At 41.1% G+C, this 16,117-nt stretch overlaps 1 protein-coding gene across 2 annotated transcripts in view; it reads left to right on the top strand.

Annotated features, from left to right (window-relative positions):
* The window catches only part of CERT1 (ceramide transporter 1), an 86,586-nt gene that overhangs the window by 44,115 nt on the left and 26,354 nt on the right, over window positions 1-16,117 (top strand). For both annotated transcript variants that reach the window (XM_050913277.1, XM_050913278.1), the window contains exons 4-6: window positions 13,268-13,375; window positions 14,193-14,331; window positions 15,318-15,401. In XM_050913277.1, the coding sequence (XP_050769234.1) occupies window positions 13,268-13,375; window positions 14,193-14,331; window positions 15,318-15,401 (331 nt within the window). The remainder of the gene's footprint in view (window positions 1-13,267; window positions 13,376-14,192; window positions 14,332-15,317; window positions 15,402-16,117) is intronic.

The following is a 16,117-nucleotide window of genomic DNA, read 5'->3' as shown; positions in this document are numbered from 1 at the left end:
ACTAATCCGGGATTTGTACTCAGCATTGCCATTATCTCCATACTTCGGGAGCTATCTAGTGGAAACTGTTAATAATTACACCCTTTACCTTTTCTCCTCGGAGAGCCAATCTATTGGGGAGACACCTTCCTTCACCTTCCCCTCCTCCTCCACGCTAATTACAGTAGTGTTTGAGAATTTTGAAAATTTTTAATATCCTTGGAATGTTGAAACTAACATGGTTCTATTGCTAGGAACTAGCTTGTTCCTGAATGTGGTTCAGGTCTTGTTTAGGGTTAAACAACTATTTACGAGGATCACCCAGAGATCTGCCCCAAAGCTGCAGAGTTATCAGTGGCAGGGTGTGTGGGGTAGCATGAGTAAATGCCTAGGACAGTGAGCACCTCCAGTGTTTTGGAACTTCACCCTTGAACAAGTGCAGAATCCTGAAAAACTTGAACATTTGGAAGAAGTATGCTGTCACCCCGACAATTCCAGGGAGACACAAATCACTGGAATGTGCTGGGGCCTGGCTCATGCCTGCCGAGCCCTGTTTAACACTGTTCAGTACCCTGAAGAGGAAGCGAAGGTCCCTGGATCTGACAACAAAATGACAGGCGCTGCAGCCCCTCCGACCCCGGTGACAGGCACTGCGGCTGAACCAGAGAACCAACCCATGCCGGTATCAGTTGCCCCTGTACAGAAGAAGAAATACTCAAAAAAGACAGCTCGCTTAGCGAAGGTTGAAGGTGAACCAGGGTCATCACGAGAACAGGAGGAAGAGGCAGAACTCGAGATAATCACTCGATCCCTATCCCTGAGTGAGCCGCAAGATATGTGAAAAGATTTCAGCCATCATCCAGGCAAGCACATTATCACCTGGTTGCTCCGATGCTGGGATAATGGGGCCGGTAGCTTGGAATTAGAGGGTAAGGAGGCCAAGCAATTGGGATCCCTTTCTAGGGAAGGGGGCATTGACAAGGCAATTGGAAAAAAAACACAAGCCCTCAGACTCTGGAGGCGACTTCTATCAGGCGTGAGGGAAAGGTACCCCTTCAAGGAAGATGTTGTATGTCAACTGGGCAAGTGGACCACCATGGAGAGAGGTATCCAGTACCTGAGGGAATTAGCCATGTGGGAGATGGTTTATTATGACCCAGACGATGGGCGGTTACCCACAGATCCAGATGAAGCCCAATGTGCACGACCCATGTGGCAGAAGTTTGTACGAAGCGCACCATCGTCGTATGCCAATGCATTGGCAGTAATGGACTGGAAAGATGAAGAGGGACCAACAGTAGATGAATTGGCTCACTGACTTCGGCAATACAAAGAAAGTCCTACTTCCTCCCTCGTCACGGCTGTGGAGAAACTGCTAGACATAATAGCCGAGAAACTGTCCCAAGAGTTCCAGTGATTTGAGGATAAGTTCTGCCTCCTACCTGCATGGACCAATATCTCAGCTATTAGGAATAAGTGTCCCTCTGCTCAAGAGAGAGGAGATAGAAGGTACACCTCATGGGGTATCCTGTGGTCTTACCTGCGTGAGCACGGAGAGGATATGATGAAGTGGGATAGAAAACCTACCTCGATCCTAGATGCATGGGTACATGAATTACAAGGAAAAACAAACACAAATGAGGATTCTTCCAGGAAAACTGCTGCTTCAGGCTCCAGTGAGCACTGTGAGCGGTGTGGCAGACAGAGTGGAAAGGCTGATTTTACTCCCGATCCTATGAGAGAGAATTCTAATCCATTTTTACAAAGTGAGTGGAGAATCCTATGACCAGAACTAGAGGGGCCCTGCCTCCAGCCAGGTGGAGAGGGACAACCAGGTTTACTGGACTGTGTGGATTCGATGGCCTGGCACATCAGATCCACAGGAGTATAAAGCTCTAGTAGACACCGGTGCACAGTGTACTCTAATGCCATCAAGCTATAAGGGGTAGAACCTATTAGTGTTTCTGGAGTGACAGGGGGATCTCAACAGCTAACTATTGGAGGCTGAAATAAGCCTAACGGGGAATGAGTGGCAAAAACACCGCATTGTGACTGGCCCAGAGGCTCCATGCATTCTTGGCATAGATTATCTCAGGAGAGGGTATTTCAAGGACCCAAAGGGGTACCGGTGGGCCTTTGGTATAGCTGCCTTGGAGACAGAGGGAATTGAACAGTTGTCCACCTTGCCTGGTCTCTCTGAGGACCCTTCAGTTGTGGGGTTGCTGAGGGTTAAAGAACAACAGGTGCCAATTGCTACCACAACGGTGCACTGGTGGCGATATCGCACCAGCTGAGACTCCCTGATTCCCATCCATATGCTGATTCGTCAACTGGAGAGCCAAGGAGTGATCAGCAGGACTCGCTCACCCTTTAACAGCCCAATATGGCCAGTGCGAAAGTCTAATGGAGAATGGAGACTAACAGTAGACTATCTTGGCCTGAATGAAGTCACGCCGCCCCTCAGTGCTGCCGTGCTGGACATGCTAGAACTTCAATACGAACTGGAGTCAAAGGCAGCCAAGTGGTCTGCCATAACTGATATCGCTAATGCGTTTTTCTCAATCCCTTTGGCAGCAGAGTGCCGGCCACAGTTTGCTTTCACTTGGAGGGGCGTCCAGTACACCTGGAATCGACTGCCCCAGGGGTGGAAACACAGCCCCACCATTTGCTGTGGACTAATCCAGAATGCACTGGAAAAAGGTGAAGCTCCAGAACACCTGCAATACATTGATGACATCATCGTATGGGGCAACACAGCAGAAGAAGTTTTTGAGAAAGGGGAGAAGATAATCCAAATCCTTCTGAAAGCTGGTTTTACCATAAAACAAAGTAAGGTGAAGGGACCCGCACAGGAGATTCAGTTTTTAGGAATAAAATGGCAAGATGGACATCGTCATATCCCAATGGATGTGATCAACAAAACAGCAGCTATGTCTCCACCGACTAGTAAACAGGAAACGCAAGCTTTCTTAGGTGTTGTAGGTTTTTGGAGAATGCATATTCCAAATTATAGTCTGATTGTAAGCCCTCTCTATCAAGTGACCTGGAAGAGGAACGATTTTAAATGGCGCCCTGAGCAACAAAAGCCTTTGAACAGATTAAATGGGAGGTAGTTCATGCAGTAGCCCTTGGGCCAGTCTGGGCAGGACCAGATGTTAAAAATGTGCTCTACACCGCAGCCGGGGAGAACGGCCCTACCTGGAGTCTCTGGCAGAAAGCACCTGGGGAGACCCGAGGTTGACCTCTAGGGTTTTGGAGTCGGGGGTATCGAGGATGAGGCCCGCTATACTCCAAATGAAAAGGAGATATTAGCAGCATATGAAGGAGTTTGAGCTGCTTCAGAAGTGGTTGGTACTGAAACACAGCTCCTGTTGGCACCCCGACTGCTGGTGCTGCGCTGGACGTTCAAAGGGAAGATCCCTTCTACACATCATGCAGCTGATGCTACATGGAGTAAGTGGGTTGCACTGATCACACAACGAAGTTGAATAGGAAACCCCAGTCGCCCAGGAATTCTGGAAGTGATCACGGACTGGCCAGAGGCAAAGATTTTGGAATATCACCAGAGGAGGAGGTAACACGTGCTGAAGAGGCCCCACTGTATAATAAACTGCCAGAAAATGAGAGGCAATATGCCCTGTTCACTGATGGGTCCTGTCGCATTGTAGGAAAGCATCGGAGGTGGAAGGCGGCTGTATGGAGTCCTATGCGACAAGTTGCAGAAGCTGCAGAAGGAGAAGGTGAATCGAGTCAGTTTGCAGAGGTGAAAGCCATCCAGCTGGCTTTAGACATTGCTGAACGAGAAAAATGGCCAATACTTTATCTCTATACTGACTCATGGATGGTGGCAAATGCCCTGTGGGGGTGGTTGCAGCAATGGAAGCGGAGTAACTGGCAAAGTGGAGGTAAACCCATCTGGGCTGCCGCATTGTGGCAAGATATTGCTGCCTGGCTAGAGAACCTGGTTGTGAAAGTATGTCAAGTAGATGCTCATGTACCTAAGAGCTGGGCCACTGAAGAACATCAAAACAATCAACAGGTAGACAAGGCTGCTAGGATTGAAGTAGCTCAGGTAGATCTGGATTGGCAACATAAGGGTGAATTATTCATGGCTCGGTGGGCCCATGACACCTCAGGCCATCAGGGAAGAGATGCAACATATAGATGGGCTCGTGATTGAGCTGACCTGACCATGGACACTATCGCACAGGTTATCCATGAATGTGAAACATGGCGCTGCAATTAAGCAAGCCGAGCGGTTAAAGCGTCTTTGGTATGGAGGATGGTGGCTGAAATACAAATATGGAGAGGCCTGGCAGATTGACTATATCACACTCCCACAAACCCGTCAAGGTAAGCGCCATGTGCTTACAATGGTGGAAGCAACCACTGGCTGGCTGGAAACATATCCCGTGCCCCATGCCACTGCCCGGAACACTATCCTGGGCCTTGAGAAGCAAATCTTATGGTGACATGGAACCCCAGAAACAATTGAGTCAGACAATGGGACTCATTTCCGGAACAATCTCATAGACACCTGGGCCAAAGAGCATGGCATTGAGTGGGTGTATCACATCCCCTATCATGCACCAGCCTCTGGGAAAGTCGAGCGATACAATGGATTGTTAAAGACTACATTGAGAGCAATGGGTGGTGGGACCTTCAAACGTTGGGATACACATCTAGCAAAGGCCACCTGGTTAGTCAACACTAGAGGATCTGTCAATTGAGCTGGCCCCGCCCAGTCAGAACTTTTACCTACTGTAGAAGACGATGAAGTTCCTGTAGTGCATATAAAAAATATGCTAGGAAAAACAGTTTGGGTTACTCCTGCCTCGGGCAAAGGCAAACCCATTCGTGGGATTGCTTTTGCTCAAGGACCTGGGTGCACTTGGTGGGTGACGCAGAAGGATGGGGAAGTCCGATGTGTGCCTCAAGGGGATTTGACTTTAGGTGAGAACAGCCAGTAGATTAAATTGTATGCTATTAATTGCTATATAATCTTGCCACCGTATGTCATCATTATTATAATTGTTATATGCTGTATTAATGGTATTACAGTAAGAATTACTTAGATTAATGAAGAATGAACTTTGACAAAACTGAGCAAAGTGCAGTAGTGATGGAACCATGACTGACTTCAGCATGCAACAATCCGACACCACACACCATCCTCATGCTGTGCCCAGTGTCACCTGCCCACCACACCACACCGAAGCCCAATCCTGTTCTGCTGACTGAGCGGACTTCACACCATCCCTCCTGCCCAGACAGACTGTTATGACAGATGGAGCCCAAAGTCATGGACTGAATGAACTCAACAGACATTAGATAGAGATGGCCTATAGACCATGGGAATGATATCTGTGTGTGTATATTAAAAGACAGGAAAAGTGATGGTGATTAATTGGAAATGTATCAATCAAATGTATCATCAAAGTGTGGGATCTGGGCATAACGTAAATGGTATAGAATAAGGGGTGGATATTGTCCTGGTTTTGGCTGGGATAGAGTTAACTCTCTTCTTAGTAGCTGGTACAGTGCTATGTTTTGGATTTAGTGTGAGAATACTGTTGATAACACTCTGTTTTAGTTGTTGCTAAGTGGCGCTTATCTTAAGCCAAGAACTTTTCAGTTTCCCATGCTCTGCCAGCAAGCAGGTGTGCAAGAAGCTGGGAGGGAGCATAGCCAGGGCAGCTGACCTGAACTAGCCAAAGGGGTATTCCATACCATGGAACGTCATGCCCAGTATATAAAGAGGGGGGAGTTGGCCGGGAGGCACGGATCGCGGCTCTGGCATCTGTCAGCAGGTGGTGAGCAATTGCATTGTGCATCACTGGTTGTTTTTCTTCCTTCCCCCCTTTTTTTTGTCATATTCCTTTTCATTACTATTGTTAGTATTATTATATTTATTATTATTGTTAATTTTTATATTTTACTTTAGTTATTAAACTGTTCTTATCTCAACCCGTGAGTTCTGCCTTCTTTCCTGATTCTCCTCCCCATCCCACCGGGAGCAGGGGGAGGGGGACAGGGAGTGACGGAGCGGCTGTGTGGTGCTTGGCTTCTGACTGGGGTTAAACCACGACACATACTTAGGGGTATGCCAAGCATTTAATAGAGATTTCTATTTTGATGGCTAGTGAATGTCTGAGGATTGAGTGGAGGAAAGAACTCTGTTCCCATGTGTAGCAGTGACAAGATAACTGTTCACCTAGTGCAGTTAACAAGAGATTTAATGAACTTTGTGGTTTTTGCAGAAGCATTTGCTTTGATAGTTTTTCCGCTAGTTGATAAGCCTGCTGATGGATTTGTTCTGTGTTGCTGTAAAGCTTTTTGTAGTACATTTCTTCCTGTGCGAGTAAAAACTGTGCCTGCACCTGTACTTTGAATTCTAGGGTTTCTTGATATAAAAATGTTTCTTCTGAATAAGCGAAGTGTAGGCTTCTCAAGTGCAAGACCAAAACCAGCTCAGACATGCAACAAGTAACTTTCCGCAAAGGTGAAAAAAAACCTTTTGCTGTTTAACCGTGGTCTCTCCTTTGAAATCCGATCATGGTCTTTAGCCCAAGATTCTTCAGTGTAACACCGATTGTGGATGTGTTTTTCCACTTCTACACAGAAGTGATGATAATGCTACTATAAATAGGTTAAAAAAAAAAAAAACCAAAACCAACAAAACCCCAAAACAACAAACCACCAAGTGGAGCATGAGGCAGTCATTCCTTCCCTGCCACTTTGAAGGGTAGGAAAGATACTACCGAAGTGCCTGTTAGCTGTGAAGGCGGCGTGTAGTTCCGTCCTCGTGACTGTTGGTGGGAGCTGGGTTACTGCCGCGTGCTCTGCGGCGGCAAGGCCTGGGCTTTCCCTCCCTCTGCCTAGTGGGCGCTTCCCGGAGGAGCGCTCGGAAGCTGGTTCTCGGGCTCCAGCAGCGGGTTTCCCTGCAGCCACCTGGCTGGTCTGCCTGCTAGCACTTGTGCATCATCCCTGGCAACACTCCCTTTTGAACTTTATACATGAGGATGACGTAATAGTATTTAATACAACTATTAAATGCAATTTAACTGTTCTGTAATTTTGTGTAACTATTAAAAAGAACGATATGGCAAGTGCTTTCAGTTAGGATCAGAACTGTTCTTATTTTTAAAGGCACAGTTGTGCAAGGACTATCCTTAAACAGAGATCAAGCAGTATGTATTTAAATGAACTAATTCTTTAAAATCTGTGACTGTTTCCTCTAGCTTTCAAAGCATTAAAGCAAATAAGGACACTTAGTTCAGTGCATTGAGAGCTGAGGCCAGAACATCAGTCCTGACAGCGTCTAATGGCAGAATGGAGATTTCTAGTTCTTGTGTAGCTCTACAGATACTATGTGTCCCTCTCCTGACAGCCCACAGAGGGACAAATTTAGCCCTCTCCCAGTCTTGCCATATAGCCTCATGGCCCAGCAGTACAAGCTGCTTTAGTTTTATTACTAAGTCAGTATACAGAGGGATGCAGTTATTGTCAGCTTGGGTTTTGGTACTTTTGCTCAGGGAAGAGTTTTATTCTGTAAAACCACACTTTGACACAGTGGTTCCCAAGCCTGAGGAGCAGAACAGTAAAGGCGTTCTGTTGCTCACCTTCTCTGTCGGCTTTTGGGTGTGCTCCTGCTTAGTGTCCTGGCTGTTCTTCATTCTGCTTTTGGAGCACCTGCCTCTCCCTATTCAGCTTTTGTGGAATCTTAGTATTTAAAGATGTTGAATAATATTTGCTGAATAGTTTTCCTGTGTACATTGACAGTTAAGAGAATTCATGGAAAACAGTGCACATCCATGTAATTAAACATGGGTGTGAACTACGTGGATAAAGATTATCAAAGGCCAGTCATTTGCCTTTAGTTGCCTCTTTATCAACCTTCATTCTCTTCTCTCTGCAATGAGTTGTGTTGATACTGCTTCTTGGCCTTTTCCTTCTCTTTAGAAAGCAATATGTGGTTCCAGGGCTTATCGGCCTACGTACTACCCTAGCTTATGCAGCTGTTAAGGAGGCTTATTGTCTGCAGGCAACACATAGTGACTTACCAAAAGTATATGGAGTTTGAGAAGCAGAGACCCAAAAGATAATTGTTACTTATTTTGGACAAGTGAGTATAGCAGCTACAATAATCATAGGGCTATGTTGCTATAGTTTCTGTTTTTTCAGTTGTCTTAGTATACTTATTTTTCAACTCAGAATTTCTGTTTTTTTCCTCCTGTGCACGTAGTATGCTTATTTACTATGGAATTGCAACATTCATCACTGTTGGAGGAAAAATATGTCTACATTTCTTTACCTGTTTTTGCAGTTGCAAAGAAAGGTCATGTTAGAAGCTTTTTTGCTTTCTAAGTAGTCTCCTGCACTGTGCTTGGGAGGGCTATAGGCAGGGGAATCATCATCCAGCTGCTGTGACCTGGATTGTGAAATTTTCATCTCTGCCTTCCTGCTAATAACTACCTGGTTCTTGAAACATTAAATTTCCGTTGTCAGTGGCTATGGAACAATTGAAAAATCAGACCTACAGACACATGTTAATTGTATCTTTAACTTCAATCCTCAGAAATGCATCCCAGGCTGCCCTACCTGTAGTGTCTGTGGTGTTCTTATTGTCTGCAGCCATCTCTAGGTAGCCCTTCCTTGGCTCATCCTAGCAGTAACCCTTCTGTTGAAGCATTTGCAGCAAGTCTAAAAATTGCCCTTGGAACATAGATGTTTTACAGAGCTTGTCTGCTTGGCCTCCACCAAGTCTTTCATAGTAACTTCCAGCTCTTTCATTTTGTGTTTTTACTTTTTTCTGCTTTCTTTTTTTTATAAGATGTTGTGGTTTGATCTCTTGAATGTTGTAGTAGGATTTTTCACAAATACTGCAGAGAACATGATTAGAGTCACTGTATCCTAATGTCTGTTTCATCACCTCCTAGGGTGAGCTGTATGCCTTTAGAGGGAGGAGCTTGCCTGCTGCTTGTGTTATGTAAAATAAAAAATAATTTATAATGCTAACTGAAAATATCTGCCTTGGTGGACGAACATACATCAAAGTGCTTGACAGGCGCTAAATTGAGACATAATCAAAATAATTCCTTGAAGGCATGGGAGAATAATTTGCTTTATTTGATTGGGTTTTTTTAAGTGGGGGAGCTTTCCCATGAGTCTGTGCTTTGCTCGAGAGTATTACTGACCCACTTCAGGAAATCCTTAACTGGCAGATCAGTGTGAGCCATAATGGAGGTCTGCAATGTGATTCTGCGAATACTTAGCTATTTTACTGAAAGCAGCTTTTCTGACGTACTGCCTTGTTGCTGATACTGGCACCTGCTCCAGTAAAGAATCACATGAAGCTTTGGATCATGTGGCTCTTTCATCTCGTCTATCATAACGAAAGGATTAATGGATTTTGTGCACTGCCTTAGAAGGCTGAAGGTGTTGCAATTTACTAACAAATGCCAATTTTAGTGTAGCTTTGAAGCTATGATGTATGCATGGAATTTCAAAGAACTGCATCTATATACAAAGCATGGTAATGTAGCATTAGTGCTTGATGGTATGAATTGATACAACTTCCGCAAGTTATTTTGTTTTCAAGCAGAGACTGTTAGCTTCTATCATATGGACTCTACCTGCTTTTCCAATTTTTATCTTTGGAAATTAAAAATTGTGTAAGCAGAAGAAGCTTCTGTCAACATTCCTCTTCTCAATGTAATTGAGTATTTCTGCAGTGAATAGTTAATGATGATCTGCTTTGCAAGACATAAATGCGGCAGTGACCTGCTCTCGTTTAGATGTTGCGGTAGTAGAATGGTGGGGCTTTGCATGATGCATGCTTTCATTGTTTGTGTTAAGCTGCTTGCATGTGTCTGCTGTGAGCTGGATGGCTTGTCTGTGCATCAGTTATAAAGGAATCCTTATTTTCTGTTTCTTCTAACAAATAAGTATTCTTGATGTAATTTTCACTTTTTCCCCTTGGCTATTAAAACATAATTGTCTGAGACAGTTTTGTGAACATGGTCTATAAATGCACATGCTTTGGATTCATGTTGTCTGCTGTTCCGTCTGCTGAATTTGCTCCTTGGTTGCAAATAGGTAAAACTGCCTAAATGCTTTTTACGTAGTACCTTTTTATTGGTAGGGTTTGCAAGCCAATAGCTGTATACAGCTGATAGCTGTATATGCTGTCTTGTATACAATTCTGAAACGTGGATAAACTGTTTAGTGGAATTATTAGTCACAAGCATAAATGACATTCAAATAAATATACTGCTGAAAAGCCACCTTAAAAAAAAAAATCAAGCTTACATATTGATATGGAAAGAAGTTTTTTTTCTTTCACTCTCGGCTTTTATTTTGTGAACTATATTAACTGAGCATTGACTGTATGGGTAAAATTGGAAGAAAAGGATTTAATTCAAATGTAGAATATAAGTCGCCAGATTTTCTACTTCTAAGATTACATCTATTCTTGTAAGTTCTAGAGTAGTACTACTAAGGTGTGACTTTGATTAAATCTTCAAATAGAGAAATTCAGAAATTCACTTCCTAAGCTTAAATCCAGGTTTTGCATGGGTGTGTCTTTCTCACTTAAAGGAGAAAGCAATCAGAAGACATTTGCTGTCCTTAGTTAAAATGCTCTGACCTCAATGCAATGGATATTTTGGCTACATTTAAAAATTGATCTGTTCATTAGATCGTATCCTATTGAAATGAAATTTTACCTTCTTTCTAGTGTGTACAACTTACAGAGAAAATAGTGAGTCCCCACTGTCAAACTGACTGTAGTAAAAGCACATTCAGTCATCTTAATATTTGTAGCATATGATTAAATAAACACTGAAGTTACCAGTAAAATAGTGAAGTTTTTTTTAGATTTGCATTTAGAGGAAATCTTAAAGAAATATTTAATGCTTCAGTGTTGTGTGACATAAAATGCTCTTTTGAGGTTTACGCCCATTAAACACTTCTGAAGTGAAATAATTGTATGCCTGAAACTCTTACTTGTCCTTTTAAAAATCCTTTTATTTCCTTACCTACTTCGTTTTCACTTGTCAAGCCTTTGGAGGACTTAAAGTCCATAAAAAGAGCCAAAAGCCCTTACTTGAGTATTTGCAAAAAACCTAACCAAAGCGTCATTATTTGATTTCCACTATAGTTAAAATTACAGCCCAGTGAATTAAGTTATACTCTTTGCACTGAATTGCATTGCAGTTCAAAATGTGGTCCAATATACCAAATGCATTACCAAGCCAGGTATACTGCTTAACACTTGAACTGATATTCTAAAAAAGCCCCATGTATCCAATGTGAATGTTTTTAACAAAAAGCCTATTCCAATAGATATTTTAAAGCCAAGATTTAAAACAAATAGTAGGACTAATTCTTAAAAAAAGGAGCTTTTAGCACTTTGGTTGCTACATTTATGTAGCTGTTTTTCTAGGACTCTTGCTCAGTATAAAATAGCTTTAAATGCATGATTTATAGCAGAAATTACTAAATGATTAATACATCCTTATAGTATGACTTAGTAAGGAAACTGTCTTGTGTTCTATCATTTCACTCTAAGCTGTCATTAAACATAAACTTCTGTTTCTGCTAGTTCAGATAAGTTGCAGTATTTCTGACTTTTTGGTAAATGAAGCAATGAACTTAAGATGTGCCTTATTAAATCTTTTTAATTTACAAATGCCCTTTTTTGTTTATTTTAAGTTGATGATCACTTAGCCTTCTTCCACCGAGACTTTCGGAGTACCTTTTTCTAACTACACTTGCATTTCTTGGTCATATTCATTTTTCAACTCCACTTCTACTTTTGATACTCATCCTGTTTCTCTTCTGTTGCCTCAATGCTTTCTTGTCTTCCATGTCATTCTTTAAATGGCCCAGATAGAAATTGACTCTTGGCTCCTCGCTTGGTTTTACTGGATAATCTCATTCAGTCATGTTCATTCAGGAATTACGTTGACAACTCTGAGACTCACGTTCTTCTTTTGTCATACCTTCATTTCTCTAGAACTGTGTTTCTCTGCCACTGCTCCTTTGTAACCCAAACATACATACTTTGTCCCATACACTGCAGTATTTTCCAAATGCTCCTGTTTTAACTAACACTTCAAACAACTTTTTGTCCTTTCTCCTTGCTTTTAATACTCTTCATTTGCATCTTAATTTATCAGTACTCTCCTGCCTTCCCAAAGCCTATGCAGTTTCCAATTTTTCCATAAAAAGTACAACAGCTAGAATTTCATCATTGCTTCTTGTTTGTTCTGTGTGACTTGTCTCCCCTTCTCTCTGCCCCATCTGAATTTCTATGCTACTGCAGAATTTCTTATTTCTGTCAAAAGTCCTTCACAATGTTGTCACTGTCTACTTAATCAAACTAATCTGTTAACAGTATTTCAAGTATTACTCTGAACCGTCTGTTTATTTCTTACATTCTCTTTCAGGGTTTTTATTCTCCTTTGCCATGCACAGGCCATTTACATTAACCTTTAGGGAAATATTTTTCTTCCAGTTCCTCAGTATCTGCTTCTGTTTGATTTGTGAGCAAATTTGTCAAACTTGATATTTATAGATCTTTTTAATCTTACATTAATCAAGAGATTTTTTTTCATTATTTAATCAGTTACTATTATTGTCTTCTCCCTCTTGCTTTTAGTATCTCACCTTGTTTTATGTAGACTTTTGTTCTTTGTAAAAAATAATTTCAGTCTAGTATAAAGAATTTTGCTAAAGAATCCTGGAACAAGCAAAAAAAAATCTCAAACCCTTGATAGCAGTAATTGTCTGGTTTTCTGTGATCTCTATTTTGTTGCTTTTAAAAATAAAATGGCACTATTTGAATGATTGGAAGGATTGACTGAGGCTGATTGTCTTCAAACTGAACCATGTTAATCCCCTGATTACTTGTAGAGTGCTGTAGGTTTTTGAATGCTGTCTGAAAATTGCTTGGTAGAGATTACATAAACCAAAATAATGGAACATTGTCCCTTTTTTGAACCCTTAAATATATGTTGCCTTGTTCTTTTGGGGGCACATAATAAGTCATAGATAACTAATTTTTTACAGATCATTATGATAACAAAAAATAGATTCATAATAACTTTACAGATGCTGCATCAACATCTTAAATATGCAGGTACAATTTGATTGAAGCCCCTGCTGCTTCCTGACAAGAAACAAATGGACTGGTTTCAGAGGAAATTACATTAATCTTGCTTTCATGATTTCTTTTTTATTAAAAGTCTCAGCACTCTAGTTTTGTGTGTGGTTTGTTTTTTAGACTGAATCTGGCTATGGATCAGAGTCAAGTTTACGACGTCATGGCTCCATGGTGTCTCTTGTTTCTGGAGCAAGTGGATACTCTGCAACATCCACCTCTTCGTTCAAGGTTAGTGAATAAAGTTTTCTTAGTATTGGTGTGTAAATGACATGTGCAACTGGAAAAGAAATAACTTAAGTGAAGACTCATTCACACAATTATAGAAAAAATACAAAATATTTGATTTACTGTAAATGTTAGTAATTCATTGTATGATAACGAACAGATCATACGGGACGCTCTCTCGAGCCTCTGTGCAGTTGTCCCTTTTAAACTGTGGTGCCATCTTCCAATGGCAAGAAAATTAAACCTGTGGAGGCATTTATTAACCCTCCCTAGTTTACTCCTCAGAATATCAGGGCCTCTAAATGGAAAGGAATCCTGATTCTATGACTTAATTTATAGATTTGATTAATACTGACTGACAAATGATGGCTTTCCTTGTCTGATGCATATAAATATTTAACATACGAACTTGGGTGGGCTGTACGTGTGGGAGAGCAGAAGCGGAGCAACACAAGAAAGGGGAGTAAAGGTTGGAACAAAGATCTTAAACTAGAGCTGACTGTTTTCAGGCAAATAAGCATAAAGTTTGTAGCATGCAAGATCGCATTTTTAATAAGTTTTTGTTGAATGCTCTAAAGTAGCAGATGCAATCAAGAGGAAAAATTGAGACCAGTGGACAAAATGAGTAAGGAACACTTGTATACAGTTTCTTACATTCTTCTAACCTTAACAGTGTTTCATAGCTGCTGATATCTAAAAGGTACTTAGTGTACCTGAATTTGTTCTTCAGAGCTGCAGAAATCAAATTTTTTTTATTTATGCATTGAACTATTGCTGAGTATGTAGAAGCATTTCAAGCTTTTTTCTCTTGTATTTTCAGAAGGGCCATAGCTTACGTGAGAAGCTTGCAGAAATGGAAACCTTTAGAGATATCTTGTGTAGACAAGTTGATACTTTACAGAAATACTTTGACGCCTGCGCAGATGCAGTTTCCAAAGATGAACTCCAGAGGGATAAAGGTAAAACTGTAACTGAAAACTCTTCTCTCCATAGAATTTAGCTTTTTACACAGTAATAGCCCTTGAAATAGTTACTATAGCATGATGCCATATAAATAAAATACATATCTTAAATTTACTCTTTAGTATAGGGGTCAGTCATAGATATTTCTGCATAAACAGTGTTAACTATTTTCACTTAAGGAGTCAGATTCCCATAAAAATCTGCTTAACTTAATATTAACCTGTAGCTATCAACTGTATAAAAGAAATCCTCTTGTAAGCTTTTGAAGTTATAGAACAATAATTGTTTACCTTCATAAGATGAATTCAAGTTAGTTTATCGCTGTCTCTCTTACTTTTTAGTTTGAAAAACCAATAGGATATTAGTTTTGATAGAAACAATACCTTCTTTAAAAAAGGCAAAGGTGCTGCCATAATGAATGCTCCTGAGATGTATTGGCTGGAACTAGAGCACTGAGTGCACACTTGAGGCCCTGGTAGACTCAGGTGTGGATGTCTAGAAATCTCTGTATTGCTCTTCTCAGAGCACAGCTTGTTGTTGTATCCATGCACTCTCCTGAGGCATTTATATTAATCTCTGGGTTTGTTCTGGCAGCCTGAAACTTCTGGTAGTAAGAAAACAGTAGATAAGTACAATTCTGCTTCTTTGCGAACTTTCTAGTGTGGAAGAGTAGATAGTTGCTGAATTGTGGCTCCCTGCTTATCCAGTTGTAACACCAAAATAATGTTGTTCTTACCATAGAATCGAGTGGTAAACTTCAACACTGAGCAAATGTTAGTCTCCTGATGTTTTCTGACAGTAATGTTGATAGTGGTCTTGGGTCAAAAAAAAAAGGGGAGAGGAGGGGGGTGGTTCATGACTGTTGTTATAGGAAAAAATCTTAAATGCTGCTTAGCCGTGAAGATGCTCTTAATTCTTTCTTGCACATTAAAGAGTTGGAAAAGCTTTCTCACTCCCATAACACACTCTCTCCCAAATTTAGTGGTAGAAGATGATGAAGATGATTTCCCTACAATGCGTTCTGATGGGGATTTTTTACATAACAGTAACAGCAGTAAGGAAAAATGTAAGTGTGTCCCAACTTTTTCACTGAAAACTCATGTAAATGGTGTGATGATACGCCTGATACAAGATGGGTATTTATGCTCTTTTCTAAGCAGAAAATGGCAAGAATAGTTATTTAGATGTATGTGACAGGAAGTTCTTATTGATGTTATCATTCGTTAGCTGCTTTTCATGGTTCTCTGAGTTATTCTTAATTCACACAAATATTAATGCAAGCTTGTCAAGCTGGAATTTCGTATTCTGTGTCCAAAGCCATTTTCACTACAACATTCTGTGGAAACAGCTGCATCGTTCAGATATTGGGAACTGACATTTGTAACAGGTAATTGCAGTTTTTCTTGCAAGTGTTACCTGCTTTAGGAGTGTGGTAGAGCACAATGCTTTTCCAGTTAGGTATATCCCAGTATGGTTTTTCCACGTTCTGTGGCTACGTGATGGTTAAGTCAACACTGTTACTGATTCTCACTCATCATAATTTTAGCACTTTACTGTATTTTCCATTGTTATGATGAACAGAATTCTGATTTTTATTCTTATCTTAAATGATCTAGTTATTGTACTCGCTGCATCCATGCAGTAAATGTGAAGAACTCATGCAAGTCTTGCTGTTCTAGAAATCTGATACTTCTGGCCTGGCAGAAGTTGTGTATGCATTTAAAATGTATTTGCACTCTTCTTAGACTTTCTCTTGTTTCCTGACTGAAATATTTTAGTGTT

This window comes from Gymnogyps californianus, chromosome Z (genome assembly GCF_018139145.2).
Source record: "Gymnogyps californianus isolate 813 chromosome Z, ASM1813914v2, whole genome shotgun sequence".
In the NCBI taxonomy this organism is placed as follows: domain Eukaryota; kingdom Metazoa; phylum Chordata; class Aves; order Accipitriformes; family Cathartidae; genus Gymnogyps; species Gymnogyps californianus.
The sequence above is the reverse complement of the archived record's forward strand: the minus strand, read 5'-3'. Positions and strand labels throughout refer to the sequence as shown.